The following is an 18,158-nucleotide window of genomic DNA, read 5'->3' on the forward strand; positions in this document are numbered from 1 at the left end:
TTACAAATGACTGAGGCATGGGCTTCCCTGGTGGCGCAGTGGTTGAGAATCCACCTGCCGATGCAGGGGACACGGGTTCGTGCCCCGGTCTGGGAAGATCCCACATGCCGCGGAGTGGCTGGGCCCGTGAGCCATGGCCGCTGAGCCTGCGCGTCCGGAGCCTGTGCTCCTCAACGGGAGAGGCCACAACAGTGAGAGGCCCGCGTACCACAAAAAAAACCAAAACAAAACAGAAAAAACACAAATGACTGAGGCATTACATTTGTGGCCCCTGATTTAAATCTTCATGGAACAGAAGCAATACTTCCCTTGGGAGTCAGGAGGCAAGGGTTCTAGCTCGACCACTAATTGAACAAATTGCTTCTTCTCTCTGGGTCTCCTTTCTTTCTTTCTTTCTTTTTTTTATAACAAAACAAGAGCTATCATTGTTCTAAAACTATAATTCACTTTCTAGATAAGCAAAGCAAGTCCAAGGGTAAAAAAATGATACAACTCCTCTAGAAATCACACCATACTCTGTACAGTTAGCTAGGTGGTAGAAGGTTTTAAAAATGTTTCTATATATATATATATATATATATATATATATATATATATATATATATATATATATACACACATACACACATACATACATATAACTGGTAACACAAAAGATTATCCAAACTATAGGCATCGGTATAAAAGCCATGGTAACTCAGAAAGAGGAAGCTATTTTTAAAGGAAGAAGTGCTCTGTCTCATACGGGAAGATGGAAGCTGCCCACCACCAGATGCTGAACATGCAGACGTGCCATGTATCCATCTGCCATGGAAATTTCCTTATTTCCACATTCTCATCTTGTAGTTTTGAGGGTGAGCATGCCACGCCTTGGCCGTGGAGGCTTTCTGCTCCAGTGGCTTCAGACAAAGTTACCATTAACTCCCCAACCTGCAAAAAAATTATTTGACACAAAGGATTCCAAAATGTCCTCCTCTCCCCCTACAAGCCCACAAACAAATGGTACAGGAATGAGGTCAGAAAGGAATCCCCCGCCTACCAGGCCCCTGAATTCATTTACCTACCTCAGAGCCCATTCAGGGGAAGGGGTGGGACCGGGAACAAGAGACCCTCGGAGGCCAAGTGGAGTTTGGGGGTCGAGCGCTACATTACAAGATCTGACAGGCCTTTGCCAGCCTTCAGCTTCTTTGTGTCTCTCACATAATAGAGAAACACAAACTGAGCAGCACACGATCTGTGGTTACACCCTTGGACAGAGCGCACTCTTTGCAAATGCTAATAGTATTGTAGCATCCTGTCACCCGGGAACACAAAAAAAGGATGTTGATTTTCACATGAACCAGAACAGGCCCATTGTACACAAGTTGGTGACCAACTTGTAGTATCTGCACATCAAAAGCCCAGCCAATCATAGGGTACACAGCTGGCGAACCACACCAACCCGGGCGCCTGTCCCAGAGAACGAGATCCTAATGCCCCGTCCACCGCTACGGTGACAAAACATAGTGCTTTTGACGTGAATGGGCCCACAGTCTCAGGATCCTGATTTAGCAATTAGTATAATTAGTAAGAATGTAAGTGTCTCAGATATTTAAAAAGAGAAATCTGAATGTATGAAAATGGGCGTGGCTTCGTGCTCTTGCTGAGAGCCTTCGGTACGGCAGAAGCAGCAGAGGGCAGGGATAGGCACTCATACTAGGGGGGATCTGATACTGGACTAGAGGAACTCACGAGAATGTGAAGTATTTATTCACATTAAAAGAAGTATTTATTCACATTAAAAGAAGTATTTATTACCTATTCCTATCTTAATGGTCCTGGGAAACTAGAAACTCTCAGGGCAAGAAAATTAAATAAAGAATATAAATGATATTCCTGAAAATAAACTTAGAGATTGTAAAGGCTTCTGTTAATAGCTTTCCTTTCAAGTGCTAAATTTATTAGAAATCAAAAGGCAGTCAAAACTGGGGAAAATAAAATATTCAATCAAGGTTTTGAAAACTGGGGTAAAAATAATTCTGCATCTTAACAGTTGGGCTAACTCAAAAAGGATCAGAGAATCTGTAGAGGTAAAATGGGAAAATTAACATGATTAACATGTTAAGGGAAAATTGCAGAGTATTCATTTTCACTCCTAAGGTCTGGGGTAGACCTGAGATTAGAAACTCCTTAATCTCAGTATCACCTTGTCCCCCAGGGCCCGGTAGGAAACCATCTCTGCAGGGGTTTCTATTCTTGTGGTGCAACAGAAGTCTCATATAATTAGGGAAAACCATCCTAGGGCATTTCTGTAAAGTTAGCTCAACTTGCACTTTCTAGGTATATCAGTGCCCTAATATACTCATAATTTTATAAATAAATTCATTTTCCTAAAAGTATATTTGAGAAAGAGCACGTTTTAGAAAGTGCGTAGGCTTGTAACCAGATTTGTTTTCCAATTTAGACTCTGCTAGTCACTGGAATGACCTTGGTTATTTAACTTTTCTGAGCTTATTTTCTCATCTATAAAAATGGAAATAATACTGCCCATGATAATGGATGCATAACATAAGACGTACTGGCTCCTTTGCTCTAGATTTCAGTTCTTTTCTTCAAAATTTAAAAGGAAAGTCAACAACCTTTCACAGGATTAATCCTTGGCAAGATAGGATACTGACCATTAAAAAGGTTTCAAGGGGGTCTCTAGATAGATTCCCCAAAGGCTCATGGCCAGCGACAGTACACTGTGTCCTGAGTCCCACTAAGACCTTTATACAGGCTCTTACTCAGGGTGTGCTGCCACCCCTGCAATGGCTGTGCACCTTTTCTCCCAAAACACATCAAACACCGCCCCCTCGCATTAGCGCTGCTCATGGCGGTGGGGAGGCGGGTTCACCATCATTACTGGGAGTGTGCTGTGCTGTGCTGTGTTAAGGTATAGGTGACTCCTGGTTTTCACTACATATACGTTGATGGTAGACAAAAATGATATACATTCGGCACCCAGAGGGATTGGCTGTGAGCCAGGTGTGGTGGCACGTGCCGGTAGTCCCAGCTACTTGGGAGGCTGAGGGCAGGAGGATCGCTTGATCCCATGAGTTCCGCGCTGTAGTGTGCTGTGCCAATCGGGTGTCTGCACTAAGTTCGGCATCTGTATGGTGACCTCCCGGGAGTGGGGGACCACCAGGTTGCCTAAGGGGGGGTGAAGTGGCTCAGGTCGGAAACGGAGCAGGTCAAAACTCCTGTGATCGGAGGAATTGGTTGTGTACCACTTGGAGCATCATTGGCTGCAAGTGCGAGGACTTTTGACTTAAGCCCTCTAGACAAATACAGGTTTTAATGGAGAAATAGTAAGTATGGCATTTCGTTAATGACTCATGACGACTTCTGTGTTAAGATGTATGGAAAAGAGAGATAAAAACAAAAATGGAACACAAACTAAGGGAGCAGAGAAATGGATAGGTTCATCCCTTAAGAGGTATATTAATTTCAGTATTTCCTGGTAGCTGAAGCAAAGAAACAGGTGAAGTCTTGAGTTCTCTTTGACAGAAGGGAAGCACCATATGCGTTTGTCTGTAGTGGGAAACTTTGCTGGCACTGAATTATCTAGTACTCCTTACTTTAAAGAACTTAAGTGATAACAGAGACATGTCATTAGATTTTACTACTGCAAAAGCTACTGTGTATTTTGTCAAATAGGTGCATCATACAGTATTTGTCTGTGAAAGCCAAGGGCATAATACTAGATAAATTAAGAAGTCGGTAAAGGTAAGTAGTCCATGTAGTACTGCTTTCTGATGATTTGGCCTAATTCTCAGATAAACTTTATCAAAGCAAGAAGATGGAGTTAACCTATTCCCTACATACTTTCTCACAAATCTTAGAGGTCTCACAAGCTTCTGGCAAGTGTTAGATCACGTACACCATGAACATATTTTTTGACAAGTGGATAAAATTCTAATTTCCATGTTGTTGCTATGATTTAGTTACTTCAAGAGTAAGTAGCAGAATGGACATTCTGCTTTGAACTCTAAGCAGTGAAACTTGTATTCTTAACACAACCATAAGATATGCCTCTGTGGAGGCTGCTGATAGTTTCACTGGATCTTCAGTGAGGTCTATGGCCTATATATATATATATATATATTTAAAGACTTTTTGCATTTTCTCAAATACTTGGATAGGAACCAGGCTACACCTGGGTTAATCAGTTAAAAACAAAACAAATAATAAGAATCCTTTACCACAAAGAATAAGGAACTGATTAAAAACATTTAAAAGCTATAGTTACCCCCTATCAGTGACCTGACCCCAAATGAACCTTAACACTGATCCTATAGAATGCGAACAAAACACACAAGAAGGTTTTCAGAGGGCGATCATATACACTCTCTCATTGTCAAGCTGGCAACAACTCTCATTTCAAGATACATATTTAACCCAATGCCTTATGATGTATGTTTTTCTTACCCTTATTTTATAAAACTGTCTTCTTCGGGCTAAAGATCACTCACATTTAAACAGTCCTGGCACTGTTCTGCTTTGCAACCTTTGACAACTTTTGGAGTACCTGTCTTAACTCTTTTAAGTTTTCTACATCTATCAGCTTAGTCTAATATGTGCAGAAATTATGACTTAGTTATCACAAATTGGGTATTTTATTGTTTAAATTTTATTGAAACAATAATTATTATTTTAAAACACATTTTGTAATATAATTAAATAATGCATCTGTATTATTTACAAGCACATGGTAGCTACTTCACTTGGACAAAGATATTAATTCTTCAGCTGAAAGTATTAGAAGAAAACACATAAATTACCCTATTAAATCTTCAGGAAGTAAATTCTTCAAACTTTCTTGACCCATGAAGATTTTGAACTTGAAGTGCACAAAGGATGAAAACAATTTAAAATGCAACCAGTTTGGGGGCCTCAAACTAGGATTGGTCTGTTAACGCTGACAAGTGAAATAACTGCTCATATGACTGAAATATGTTCTTCTGTATAAACCTTCTAAAGGAAGTCAAAGATTGTCTTGACACCTATTCACCAGAGATATACCACACTCCAGCTATTGTCTACCACTTATGGAAGCAATCATGAGTTTACAATCTTTTCCTGGTTTTGATTTTAGCCAACCACATGAATCCTGGAGAAGACACACCCATGCTCTGCCTTATTTTACACATCTAATGATCACCAAATCTTTAATAAGCATCATTTATGAGCAAAGTTCTGGGAAGAATTATAAAATAAAAAATGGGAGCTCATAATCAGGTGGTAGATGGAATTAAGTGATCTTTAAGGTTCCTTCCAGTTCTAAGACTTAACGATGACTTGTTAGTAATCCTCATATATGACTGAACATGTTAGCATCATTAATGAAAATGGTGGCCATGGACTTCCCTGGGGGTGCAGTGGTTAAGAATCTGCAGAAGACGGGTTCGATCCCTGGTCTGGGAAGATCCCACATGCTGCGGAGCAACGAAGTCTGTGCGCCACAACTACTGAGCCTGCGCTCTAGAGCCCACGAGCCACAACTACTGAAGCCCTTGCGCCTAGAGCCTGTGCTCCACAACAACAGAAGCCACCACAATGGGAAGACCGCGCACCGCGATGAAAAGCAGCCCCTGCTCGCCACAACTAGAGAAAGCCCACGCGCAGCAACGAAGACACAATGTAGCCAAAAATAAATAAATGTAAAAAAAGAAAGAAAGAATATGGTGGCCATGGCAGCAAAATGCAATTAAAAACATTTAAAAAATATATTTTACCAAAGAAAATACCAAAATGTATTGCAAAGTATCAAGACATGAAAAAGAGCATTGTTAGACCGTAAATTACAACTGTGCAATGGGAGGCATGTGAAATTCAAGCATTCAAAAAAGAGCTACATTTAAGAGGCTTGTAAGACCATGCATTTGGTTATACTGTGACGTCAAATTATTTCCCTAGGTGCACAGGTTTCTCTCTCTCTCCCTCGTTAAAAGAGAGACAACTTAAAAACTGTTCTCCAGTAAGAGAATTATAACATGATTTCAGTATCTTTAATTACTCATCTACACAAATGACCTTAGATCAAGCACAGGCAAAATATAAATTGCAGTAATATCTACACATAGTGTGAAGGTTTTTAAAAATAATACGAGTTCATTCATAGTGCGCAAGTAAAAACAAGGTTAAGTTTTAAATATTCAAACACAAAGCCATGATTATTCAAAAGGTAAGCATATTTATGAGCACATTTCTATACTGCTGAAGTTCCTGAAACTATAGCATATACCAGCTTAGAGAACTGAGATTTAAAAAACAATTACTTTGATCCCCTTTATTGGTAAACTAAAACACCATTATAATTTTTTAGCAGATAAATACCTCCAAAATAAATAAAAAATAAAATTATTAACTAGTTAAGGGATTTACCTTTTAAACCTACACTCTGAATCTTATCCATGTGTAAAATTCCCAAATTATAAGGTCAGGAAACACCACTCTCTGCAATGTTCCCTACTTATTTTTACACTATTCATTTGCATCTGGAGGCTAAATAATTTGTGGGAAGGAGTCTGCTGGAGTAAAGCCTGGAAAGAGGGGATAATACAAAGAAAAGAGAATATAATTAAGCCGCTAAGAAAGGCTGATTGCTCCGCCTATAACTAAAGCTCAGCTGAACTATAATTCAACCGTGAAGCTGCAAGAACTGCTTGTTTCCTGTCATGATTTGCCTACACAGTTTGATTTTTTAAATTGATACCCGGATGAGTAAATTTTAGATATAATCTATTTACAGTTGTTCAGTCTTCCATGCAGAGCTTTGTTCATTCTATTCTTTGCAAATTCTGACATGAAAAACAAATGATTCCTGGTCTGGTTAGAATTTAACTTCTGTATATTGAATTTGTTTTTATTTGTTAAATTTGTATACTTCTGTATAGTGATTTGTTGGTATCTGAATCATTTGTAAGTTCTGAACTACAGACACAATACACAGGGTTTACTGTTGAGAATCTGAATTTTATTTTTTTCTTTTAATAACATCTGCATTTAATAAATACCTGGCTTTTGGGTGGGGAGGGAAGCATGCTTAGTGTGAGACTAGCCATAAGGGAAAAAATGTATAATCCATGAAAGAAGTTGTATTACTGAGGAGGACGGGGAATATCTGGACTCTAATGTGGGATTTTAAATAATATTTTTATTATCTATTTATATATTTAAATTACAAATACTGATCTCAAAGAAATGGAGACATCCATCCTCCCTCCCCCACACCTTTCTTAAATTTATACAAAGAGATGCAATAGTAGTACTGACTTAACATCAGCCTTTTTGCTTGGGGGCAATCTGTAGAAATACAGCTGAGGGCATTCTTCCCTATCCATAGCTCACAGAAATAAACATGGTCCTATTTCTTTTTTTCTTTAGAAATAGATTTGTAGTTATAAAGTGGTTCTGTTTTACAACTGCAAAAATATTAATTAATCATTGCATGATGTTTGCTTCCATGAGGGTGTTTACCCACTGGCCAACACTGGTTAGAGGTAGTTAACCGGTAAGGTCATTTCCTAACCTTTGCACAGAACACGGGGGAGCTCTACTCCCTTTCCATTCACCCACTATCCCTAGGTCTGAAGGATACAGAAACGTCCTTGACTACTCAGCTCCCAAATAAAGTATACTGCTACTAGCTGCTTAAAACTGGATCTACTTTTCTTACCAACCAGTTTAAAACAAATATTTCCTGAATTCTCAATTTCGGAAATATTTTGTGGTATACTTTAACCTTCCATATTAAGTGTCAGATCTTGATAGCGATCACAATAAAGAATGTAGATGTTAAATTTAAAAAAAAAATGTGGGGTGGCAAGGGAACTGTTACCAAAACATAATTTCAAGAAAACTGTAAAATTAAGTAAATTGTAAAATAAAAACTGTCACACAATGGGCATTTTTATTAGAATAAAGGCTTAATGAAATGGCAGTAAAGAGCAGAGTTAAATGAGATAGACATTTAAAGTAAAAAATGGCCTATTTCTTTGCTTTAAAGTCCTTTAGCCAATAAAAAAAATTATATAGAAAATGAAAAGGATGTGAGGATATTATTGTAATTGAACTGCAATGAATTAAACTTTATATTTTTCTTTAAACATTCCGTGAAGAGGTGGATGGTCAACACTATTCTAATTGTTGAAATAATTTCTATTTAAAATACAGTCTTATGAAAGAAGGCTTTTTTCCTGAGGCCTAGCTGAAATGTTTGACAATAGTTGAAATTAGTCTAAATGAAATTAGTCAATTGATTATTCTTAATCTTTCTTATCCTATGTCACAAACCAACAGCTCTGTCAAATGGTAAAAAAAACACTTAACAAGAAAGCCTAGCTCAAGTATACAACATCCAAAATGAGTGAATTTCAAATGGGTAGAGAGAGTACAAAAACATCAACTGAATCAAATAGGTAAGCTGCTACTCACTTAGCTTCTACGGCAACTTCTAAGCTGTCAATGAAGGGTTGAAATCTTTCACTGAATGTACACGGAGTTGTAATACAAATTAACCTATTTGAGGGGTTTTTCTGTTAACTCGCTTTCTTTCATGAGATGAATATAAACTGAATTATCATGGTCAAATAGTTTCTGGATATAGAACATTACAGATACAGACAACAACTCAGCAGGTTACCATCAATTTATACACAATTGATAGCCTTTAGAAAATTGCCATCAGTTTTATTTCAAAACACCTAGCATTCTTTTCCTGGAAAAGAAACTGACATGGAGTAACATCAGCTAATGAGTTAGTTGAACTAGTGCCACGACAAATCAGACAACAAGCAGGAGAGCGAGCTTCTTATCTTCAAGGACTGAGCCTACTGGCCACACCAAGTTAAATTATCCCAATTTGTCACTTTAATACAAAAAAATACAATGTTAATGCCATTTCCACTGCTTTCCCATTGAAAAGGCAGCTGATGGTTAAAGTGCCTCTAACACGCATAAATTATTTTTATTCCATGACTTTATTTTATGTTTAGAAAGGTGGAATAGCAGAAGAAAAAAAAGGCAGGACAAAAGGCTCTGGAGTTTTCTTTCTTCAGATGTGTGCAGAGGTGATTATATTATGAGTAGGAGGTCTGTAAAAATAAACAGAATTTTCATTGATAAATTTAGGTCTAGGGAGACAAATGTAAAATTTCTAAGTAAATTTTACTACTGCATGATCATAAAAATGTTGAAGCTTAACTGCCTAAGTTTGCTAGTTTTATTAAATTTAAAATATCCACCACCAGAATATAAAATATTTATCAAACATGACGTATGAATCAAATATTGGACTTCATCTTCAGCAAGTATCAGAACTGGTTACTGAAAATGATCAGGCTGAGTAACTCCATGCATCTTAAAACTGTCATTGCGGAAGTATTCTTTAAGATGCTTGGTAACTTTTATTAAATGGTCAGAATGAAGCAAGGCTCCAATTTTACCAGATTTATTCTTTTAAATGGATTTGCAGGATACAAAATAGATCATCTGTCCAATTCACAGATATATGTAACAGTTCGTGGCATAGAGAGTAGAGACAAGTAGGGAACAAAGAAAGTTGGGACAATTTTCCTGTACACAGCTGGCCTCATAGGACTGCCCTGGCCTGCAACTGAGGCAGACACTCTGGCAGGAAAAGGCATGTTCCCAGCAGCAAGACTAACTCCAGATGTCACACTGATCAGCTTAGGGAAGTGACAATGACTGTTCCATAAAACACTGGTTGGCTGTGGGCTACCTTATTTCATTGAAAAGACAGAAACATACCTTATATTTTTAATGGGGTTTCTGTGAATTTTCCCCCCCAAAAATCATATGTGTAAACAAAGACATCAAGTAAACTGGTGTTTATGAAGAGAATCTCCAAATCCAGAAGACTCTCAAAATGTTCCTAACGTTAACTACTGATAGTAATTAAGATGATGAGGAAGACATCGTAACACTTTATGGTTTTAAAAGAAAATTTTCATACATTGAAGTTGTATAAAACATTTACAAACACAGACACTTAACACTGAATTATGTTTGGTCTGAGTTAAAGATGATTGATATTTAGTTTCTAGATATATTTTTGTATACACCCATACACCAGTCTTAACTTATGCAAGAGACAAACAAAGTAACAAAGCATTACTCTAAAGCTTTTAACTCCTTCCTCTCTCATTCATTGCTGGTATACTGTTCTGAATGATGTTGGTCTGAGCTGTGCTTCCCTTTCTAGCTTGCTTTCTCAAATATATCGCCCCTACACTAAAAGAAAGTAGGTAGTCTGATTTAAGGGCCTTTTCTGAACAGAATGCATCTAGGGAGAGAATGAATCTTTCACATTTCTACTTTCACTTCTGACTGTGTTGCAGGCTGCCTATAGTGTAAGGCTCACAGATAAAGTGAGTAATTAAATATTTCAAATTAATGATAAGGTCTTAATTATAGCATTTTCCCTTTCTCAACTTCTTCTATAAAAGACTTACTAATTATAATTCTTCAGCAATAATTAACAATTAACTCTGCTATTAAGAGAAGTCTTCCAATATACAATACTTTATTGAGAACTGCTTATAATGCCAGACTACAGAATTAAACAAGAGCCCATATATTCAGAAGAGTCCTAAATTCTACAGGTATCTAAGTTACTTTAAATTGAAAAATGGTTTATTTAAACGTTTTTAAACGTTGAGAATAAGATTAAGAACAATTGTTAAAATTTTTAGTCAAGACAAATAAAAAGCTTTGCAAGTGAACATATACACAATTATCCATTGAATATGAACAATGAGAAATAAAACAATGAGAGCTGAAGCTCAATTCTTCACATACAGAAACTCTATGAGCCACCTGCACACTATGAAATATCTTAGCTTTACTGACCTTTCTTCTGTTCAAAGAGTTCTAGAGGATATTTTTAGTCTAGCCACAAGGCAATCAAGTTATTCAAAGGAACATCATACATACAAAATTTAGAATCTAGTTTCAGAAATTCCTCCTTTTTAAATTACTTAATTACATTAAGATTATTATTAAGGAACAAGTTGGACATAGTTAAATAGAATGATTATTAAAATAAGTCTAAAATATAAATTTTGTGTTTAGTCATTACCAACGCAATAAGAGGTTTTTTACTCACTTATTACAATTTATTTCTCCTGATGAAGAGCTTCAATAAAAGCATCAAGTTTTTCTTGAATTTCTCTAACTTTCTCTGTGGAGATAAAAAGAGATAATAAATTAGTTAAAAACAAATTTATTTTTCAAAGCATCACAAATCACAGAAGATAAATGGTTTGGGATACTTTAACGACTTGGGAAAAGGGGGGAAAATTACCTTAGCACCACACTCCATCTTATAGCCAAATAAAGTTCGAACAGATTATGTAATAGCAAGAGCTTCTAAATTTTTGGAAGGGGAGGAGCGTGGGTGGGGGTTTGTGACAGATACCTTTGAGGATTTAATACAAGCTGTGGATCCTTACACAGAAAAATGCAAGTATAGATAAATATACCATTATGGATAGAATTTTAAGGAGTTGTCAGATTCTCTGGAGTCTAACCAAGGACTCACAGTTAGCATTATCTGGAACAGAGGAAAATATACAATAATGAAACCATTTTTTAAAATTAGAAGAGAATACAGGTGAGTATATAACTGGCCTTCAACTGGGAAATGACTTTCTAAGTATGAAGTAATGGGAAGAGTTACAAAGATCAACCAATATGACATTAAAATGTACCCTTTATATGTCAAAATGTCCTAAAATTGAACGGCAAAAGAAATTGTACGAAATATTTTCAACAAACATGAAAAAGGAAATAACACTTTAAAAAATAAAAACGTACTTTGCTTGCTGTGAATGAGGAAAGGAAAGTTTAAAAACACCAGAACCACTGATGACAGATTTACATTATTTTATTTGATTTTAGGTTTTCATGTTTATAGATGTTCAAATAAAATCTACAATTTCTCTCTGAAATATAAAAATTGCCTTAAAAATGTAAACTACTCACAGGACACACGCCTATCTCTTAATAGTAAAAACAGAAGTCATGACTTATTCTACTTCACTAACCTAATCACGCAGCTCCCGTTTTAAAATACAGGTTATAGTAAGCACGGTAACAAATATTTTTGTCCTGTTAACACAATTTAACATGTTGGTGAGAATTATCAATTAAAGTGAAATGACTGGTTCAAAGCTGGTGATCTAGAGGCAAAACTGCAAAGCATTCTACTTTATATCTTAGAGAAAAAAACATGTAAGAGGTATTAATAGTCAACATTTATATTTCCCCCCGCCCAGAACTTCATGCATACTTTATTTGTTGGCAGTCACTGAATGGCTGCATAGTGCAAAGCCTGAATAAGACAATATTCTCACTCTCATGATGCTTATATTCTTTTTCAGATTTTTTTAAAAATTGAAGTATAGTTGATTTACAACATTTCTATCTTTTAAAAGATACAAATTGTATCATTTAAAAATAAATAATCTGCAATTGAAGATATAAGTATCCCTTTTTAACAGTGAGACAGCATTTGTGATGAGTAGCCAATAAAAAGAACTATCCTTTTTGTAAATTCTTATTAGCATTGCAGGAACTCAACACAGCCTACCAGGGTTGCATATAAAGAATGTAATGTCTTCATCTTCTTTTTCCAGTAATTCAGCACTTCTAATTCTTGATATTAGACCGAGACTAACACACACCAAAAAAAGCCAGGGGAGGGGGATCCCCTATTGTTTTAATCAAATTATTTACTGAGAAAATATGATTTTAGTTATCACAAAGGCAGGAGTAACTCCTTATATATAAAAAATTAAACTCTTGGAAGTTTAGTTTGTACTTTTTGGTAGTCTGTTTTGTTTTTTTTTTGTTTTTAAACTAGCAGTCAAACCAGTAAACATACTTCCTTTCTCAAAATAAGGCCACATTTCTTATTTTAAAAATTATTTCATGCAGTTGCTTAGAAAGAGTTCACCTATTTTCTTCATTGAACATTTAGAGAATTCCAGATATCATAGGTCATCAGTTGAAGAATTTTTAAAGGGGGTTGGGAAACAGGTGGAAAAAAGTTTTCTAAACTGTCTCAAAATTTTGGAAATGGATGGGGTCTTTAAAAAATCATCTAGCTTAAATAGCACAAAACATGGAAATCTAAACCAAGTGTTCAGAGCCTTAGCAGCTCTCTAACATTAGACTGAGAACTATTTCTACTTGGGAAAACTGTACTGTATCAAGAAAGGAAATCATTCTATCTGCTCCATGATCAGAGTACAATCAGGCAGCTGAACGGCCAGCTCTACCCATCCTTTTGCCCTGTCAATGACCTCTATGTTCAGCTGGACAGACTATCTGTGAGTGAGTGATACAGTAGCAACCCTCACAAGACACTGTTCAGAGCAAGATCTATTTGTATTGAAAGAAGCCAAGAGCCACTCTGATGCATGTGCCTAATTGTGGAATCTGAATCAAATTCAAATTCTTCTAAAATTAGAGATAAGTGATGTTTTATGTAAATGAAAGTTAAAAAAAACTAATTAATTTAAATATGAAAACCACAGAATAAAAAATTACCAAATTTCCCTTTAAAAAGCTTTTATACAAAATATTTTACAATTGGAATATCAGGACACTGTACTGAAACCTCAAGAATGACACAAAAAACATTAGTAAGTTACTAGGAAGTAATGCGGGGAGAGGAGAGAAGAGGATGGAAGTAAATGTTAAAAGAAAAAAGAATAGTTGTGATAAATGTATCCTTTTAATACTAAATTGAAAAACACATTTCTTCATTCATTCCTTCACTTATACAATGTACTTAATGGAGTGACATGGGGACACACATTATACCCTGCCTTTGAGAAAAATTCCTTGCTTACTTTCTACCTCTCTCTAAGTCTGTAAGTGTCTACTATGTTTTGCGTGATGTCAGATCCCACATTTCATTTGGTCCTCATACAACCCAGCAGGTTTCACTGCCAAAGATGAGGACATTAAGCCTGGAGAGTTAGCCTTGTCCACACTCCTCCAGTTAAGAAACACGTACTAGATCTGCTACCATATGCAGACTCTAAATGGTAACAAAACAAATGCTATTATTTCAAATGTATTTGGTGAAAGTTTTACCTTTTATGTAAGATAAGACATTTTGATAAAAATTAGGGAGTGAGATAGTTACTGAGCACCTCCTAGGTAGTTCTGTGCCTAGAAATGTCTAAAAAATGTATACTATGCTACCATACTCGGATGAATATTATTACCTCTTGAGGAGACTAGATCTATACACACTTGGAGAGACCCTTGGAGAACAATATAAGAGCAGGAAACTGGCCCAAAAACGTCTAGCATCTTCAGTGTCTACAACAATGTCTGACTCGCTATATATGCTCAATAAATATTTGATAAATGAAGTTCCCAAAAGTATGGCACGGAAAATGAGGGCTGTAGGTTATCAAGAAGGGAAAAAAAGCACTTAACATGCTTCCTGGATGTTATGCCAGGATCACAAGAGCAAGTCTGAGAACAGGAGGCAGGGTATATACACTGACAATGAAGCTCAAGGAAAGCTGGTGGGTCACCTGAACCACATAAAGCACCAAGGAACAGAGAATACTCGGGTCTTAGAACACAGTAGCATTTTGTGGGGGCGGGGGGGGGAACAGGGAGTGGGGTGAGGGACAACTTAATTATTGCACCTTAAGAAGGCTAAAATATGCTGACTACACAAGCACACACAAGCATGATTTCATGCTTTGCAAGGAAGCTATATTACAAATAATATAGCAGCATTATTTTCCATATTTGAATTCATTCATTTTAAATTCTGATGTAAGGTTCCAGCACTGTCTTGTATACCAACTATGGCTGCACAGAAAACTGAGTTATGTGTAAAAATCAAATTGGAATGTTAGCAACTAACACTTAACACTTTCTGATCCTTCCAAATTAATGTTTCACTATTACAGTGTTTTCAAATCCCCAAATATTATGGTATTTAATTTTTTCACCATTAGAACTTACTTTCCCACAGAAAAATGTGTATATATTAGCATGGCTAATTATACAGCAAACTCCTTTTTCTATTAAATATTTGCAATAAATATTTATATAGTTAAAGAATTCTTATAAATTTGTGATTTACTTGATAAACTAAACCAACTCAGGAAGGGATTAACAAACTGCTATTTTTGTTACACTGAAATAGCCAATTCCACATGTAGTGAATACTGAGTCTACTTTCCATTTGTCCAATGTTTACTTAAAAGATGAACAATTTCAAACATCAATTCATTGTGCTTCTTGATTGAGTCATGAATATTCCCATAATCCCCAACTCATAAACCGTCAGTCTCAGTGAATGAAGTTCCTTCTCTTTTTTCTTTTCTTCGGATGACTTGACACTCATTCATGTTTTGGGTCTCTTTATCTCCACATGAAATGATACTGCTACTCTCATTTTTTTTTTTTTGAGACTTCTGATACTTGCTCTAAAAGTCTCAAATATAGACTAATCTGTAATTAGGATTTGAATACACTGTGAATACCAAAAGGCCAAACCCGGGAGAAGGTTCACTTCAGTGGTTAATAACAGTTTAGAACAGGAACAAAGAATCACACACAAAACACTACCACATGAACTGAAATAAACCTTTTACAGCTTTTGATCTTTTTAGAGAAAGCATAAAGAAACGAGCTGCAAACTTACTAATGCAGTGTATTTTAAACAAACCACACATCCAAAGATCCAAATGTACCTTAACAGAACTGCTTCATAACATACTGCATACACATTTTGTACCAAGCTTGAGGACACCTTGTAGGTGAGATTTTGCTATAAAAAGCTGTTCACTAAAAGAAGGAACACTTCTTATTATGTTATATATGTTGCTCCTAAACAGGCTTGCTTTTCATTAGACAATTACACTGTAAGTGCTCTTTAGAAATTCAGTATCTAAAGGAATCATCTAGGGAAACAAGCAAAGAAAACCAACCACAAAAAAAGTGAATAACAGACCAGATTCAAGAGTCTCAAAACTACAGTCGAAATCTTAGACTTGGCACAAGAAAAGATGTACACCTCTTACAGTTGAAAGGAAGAGCCAGAGATACAGAGTCAAAGATGTATAGCTAAATCTAACACTTATCTTCTGAATCTTGGCCCTGTAGTGTTTTTTCCCTACAAATAGGTATGATTATTTTTAAACAGACTCATTAATGAAGACAAACAGTATACTTTTGCTTGTTAGAGAAGAAGGAGGCATCGTTTCCTATGTCCTGGAAAGCTGTTTGAGACTTGGACAGTAATTGTAAAGCTGGGTGGGGTCCCAGACTTCCAGGAGTCTGTGAGGTGGAAATAGAGTTCTCTGGGTTATTTCCATTGTTTCCAAAGTTCAAATGGATATCTTTGTTTGGGCCAGAATTACATCTACTCTTGTAACAATTAGTTATTTAGGCTGATTAAAGATATAATTGCAATTTTATGTTTCAAACTAAAACTATGTGCATTGTAGACAAATCTTCTGAAACATGGACTTCACAAGAGTATACAATAATGAAAGGAGTGTTTGATGAAAAAAAAAATGTTAGGAATCCCTGGTCTAATGCCCCTAACAATCAATGGAGTAGTTATTTCATATGACTTTTTATCAAGATGAGAACATAATGTATTAACAGGTATACGATAACGTGATCAGGGGAACTAAGTTTCTAGTCCTGGTTTTGCCTTTAATCTTACAACCGTAGACAAATCACGGTGCTAGTTTCTTTATCTCTAAAATGAGGGAATGAGTCTAAAAAAAGCCCACATTACTCTAAAATTTAGGACTGAAATGTACTGTTCTAACTGATCATGTTTTAATTGTACCTTTTAAAACTTGTAAATGGTCTTTTCTTTGTTCTTTAGTATCTTTTTATTTGATGTTAAGCTCCTAGTAAAAAATGCAACCACAAGTGATAATATTATTCTCATAGGGTTACAGAATTCATTGTAGAAAGATCAGTTTTATACTGTTTTTCTTCCCCCAGGAATCAACGTGTGACTGTTTGTATGAATTACCTACTTACAAAAAAGCCTGTCATTTAAAATCACTCAGCAAGTGCTCCAGCACTTGCTATGTAATAGATGCCCATGAATATTCATTCACTGCTCATTCATTTATTTATTGGTGAGTGATCTGACTTAACCAATACTTAATCCAAACATTAAAGATGATTATTTTAAAAATTTGCTATTTCAGGCCCCAAAACAATATGATTTAGAAAGAAAGCTGCCATAATAAAGTCTGTGAAGTAAATTATAATTTATGTCTGCTGAATGTATAAACAACTCAAAGTGACTTGTGAATAAATTCAGCCTAAATTTTAAAAACAACTTTAACTGAGCATTTCTACCAGGCTCCTTTCTGGCTAATCAAAACCTCTTAAAAAATACTTTCTTGAATTTTGAAGCCTATTCTCCAAAAGACTTTATTATGGATGAACAAAGAGTAGCTTTATAGCCAGGCCTTTATATTGGTTGGGCCCTTAAACTTTCATAAATAGATGGCAACCCTAATTTCATCTCAGCTGTTAATTCTTATGGACCTGCCCTTAACCAACAGTCACACCATTCCAGGCGCTTGTCAGTGTCAATCAGTGTAAAATCTTGAACTTTCTCTGCTACCTGATACTTATTAAAAGGCTCAGTTGCAAGAAGAAATCACATTTATGGAAAATTGTATGGGGGATATATAATTCATCTATTTCTCTAGATGCTATGTATTTCATCTTTAGATAAGCCAAACCAAATAGCTATTTATTTAGATGGCATCATTCTGATTTTGTCCAGAATTGCTTGTTACTGGCCTACACTGAGGAATGTTACAATAAAGAGCCCCATGAAATTCATGATAATGTGCAGTCATTTGATTCAGTATATCATATAACTCAGTGTTCCTCTTATGAGGACTAGTGACTTTTCTCTCAGGTGTATGTACCAGGTATATCTATGCTTCAACTAAGCAACTGCTGTGCTGTTGTCTGAGAGCTACCATAAATCATGTAATCAACTCTGTTTTCCATTTTGCATCAGCTACTGAAACCAACTCCCCCTAAAACGAAGTTCCCCTGCAGGGCTTATGATTAACCTCTCTACCCGA

General features: G+C 36.0%; 1 protein-coding gene across 4 annotated transcripts in view; it reads right to left on the reverse strand.

Annotated features, from left to right (window-relative positions):
• Positions 1 to 4,645: 4,645 nt before the first annotated feature.
• Positions 4,646 to 18,158, reverse strand: part of OPA1 (OPA1 mitochondrial dynamin like GTPase) — a 97,060-nt gene continuing 83,547 nt past the window's right edge. For all 4 annotated transcript variants that reach the window (XM_030860544.2, XM_030860536.3, XM_030860560.2 and 1 more), the window contains 2 exons: positions 11,150 to 11,224; positions 4,646 to 9,116 (listed from right to left, as the gene is read on the reverse strand). In XM_030860544.2, the coding sequence (XP_030716404.1) occupies positions 11,160 to 11,224 (65 nt within the window). In that variant the 3' untranslated portion in view covers positions 4,646 to 9,116; positions 11,150 to 11,159. The remainder of the gene's footprint in view (positions 9,117 to 11,149; positions 11,225 to 18,158) is intronic.

Source organism: Globicephala melas, chromosome 4, assembly GCF_963455315.2.
Source record: "Globicephala melas chromosome 4, mGloMel1.2, whole genome shotgun sequence".
Taxonomy (NCBI): Eukaryota; Metazoa; Chordata; class Mammalia; order Artiodactyla; family Delphinidae; genus Globicephala; species Globicephala melas.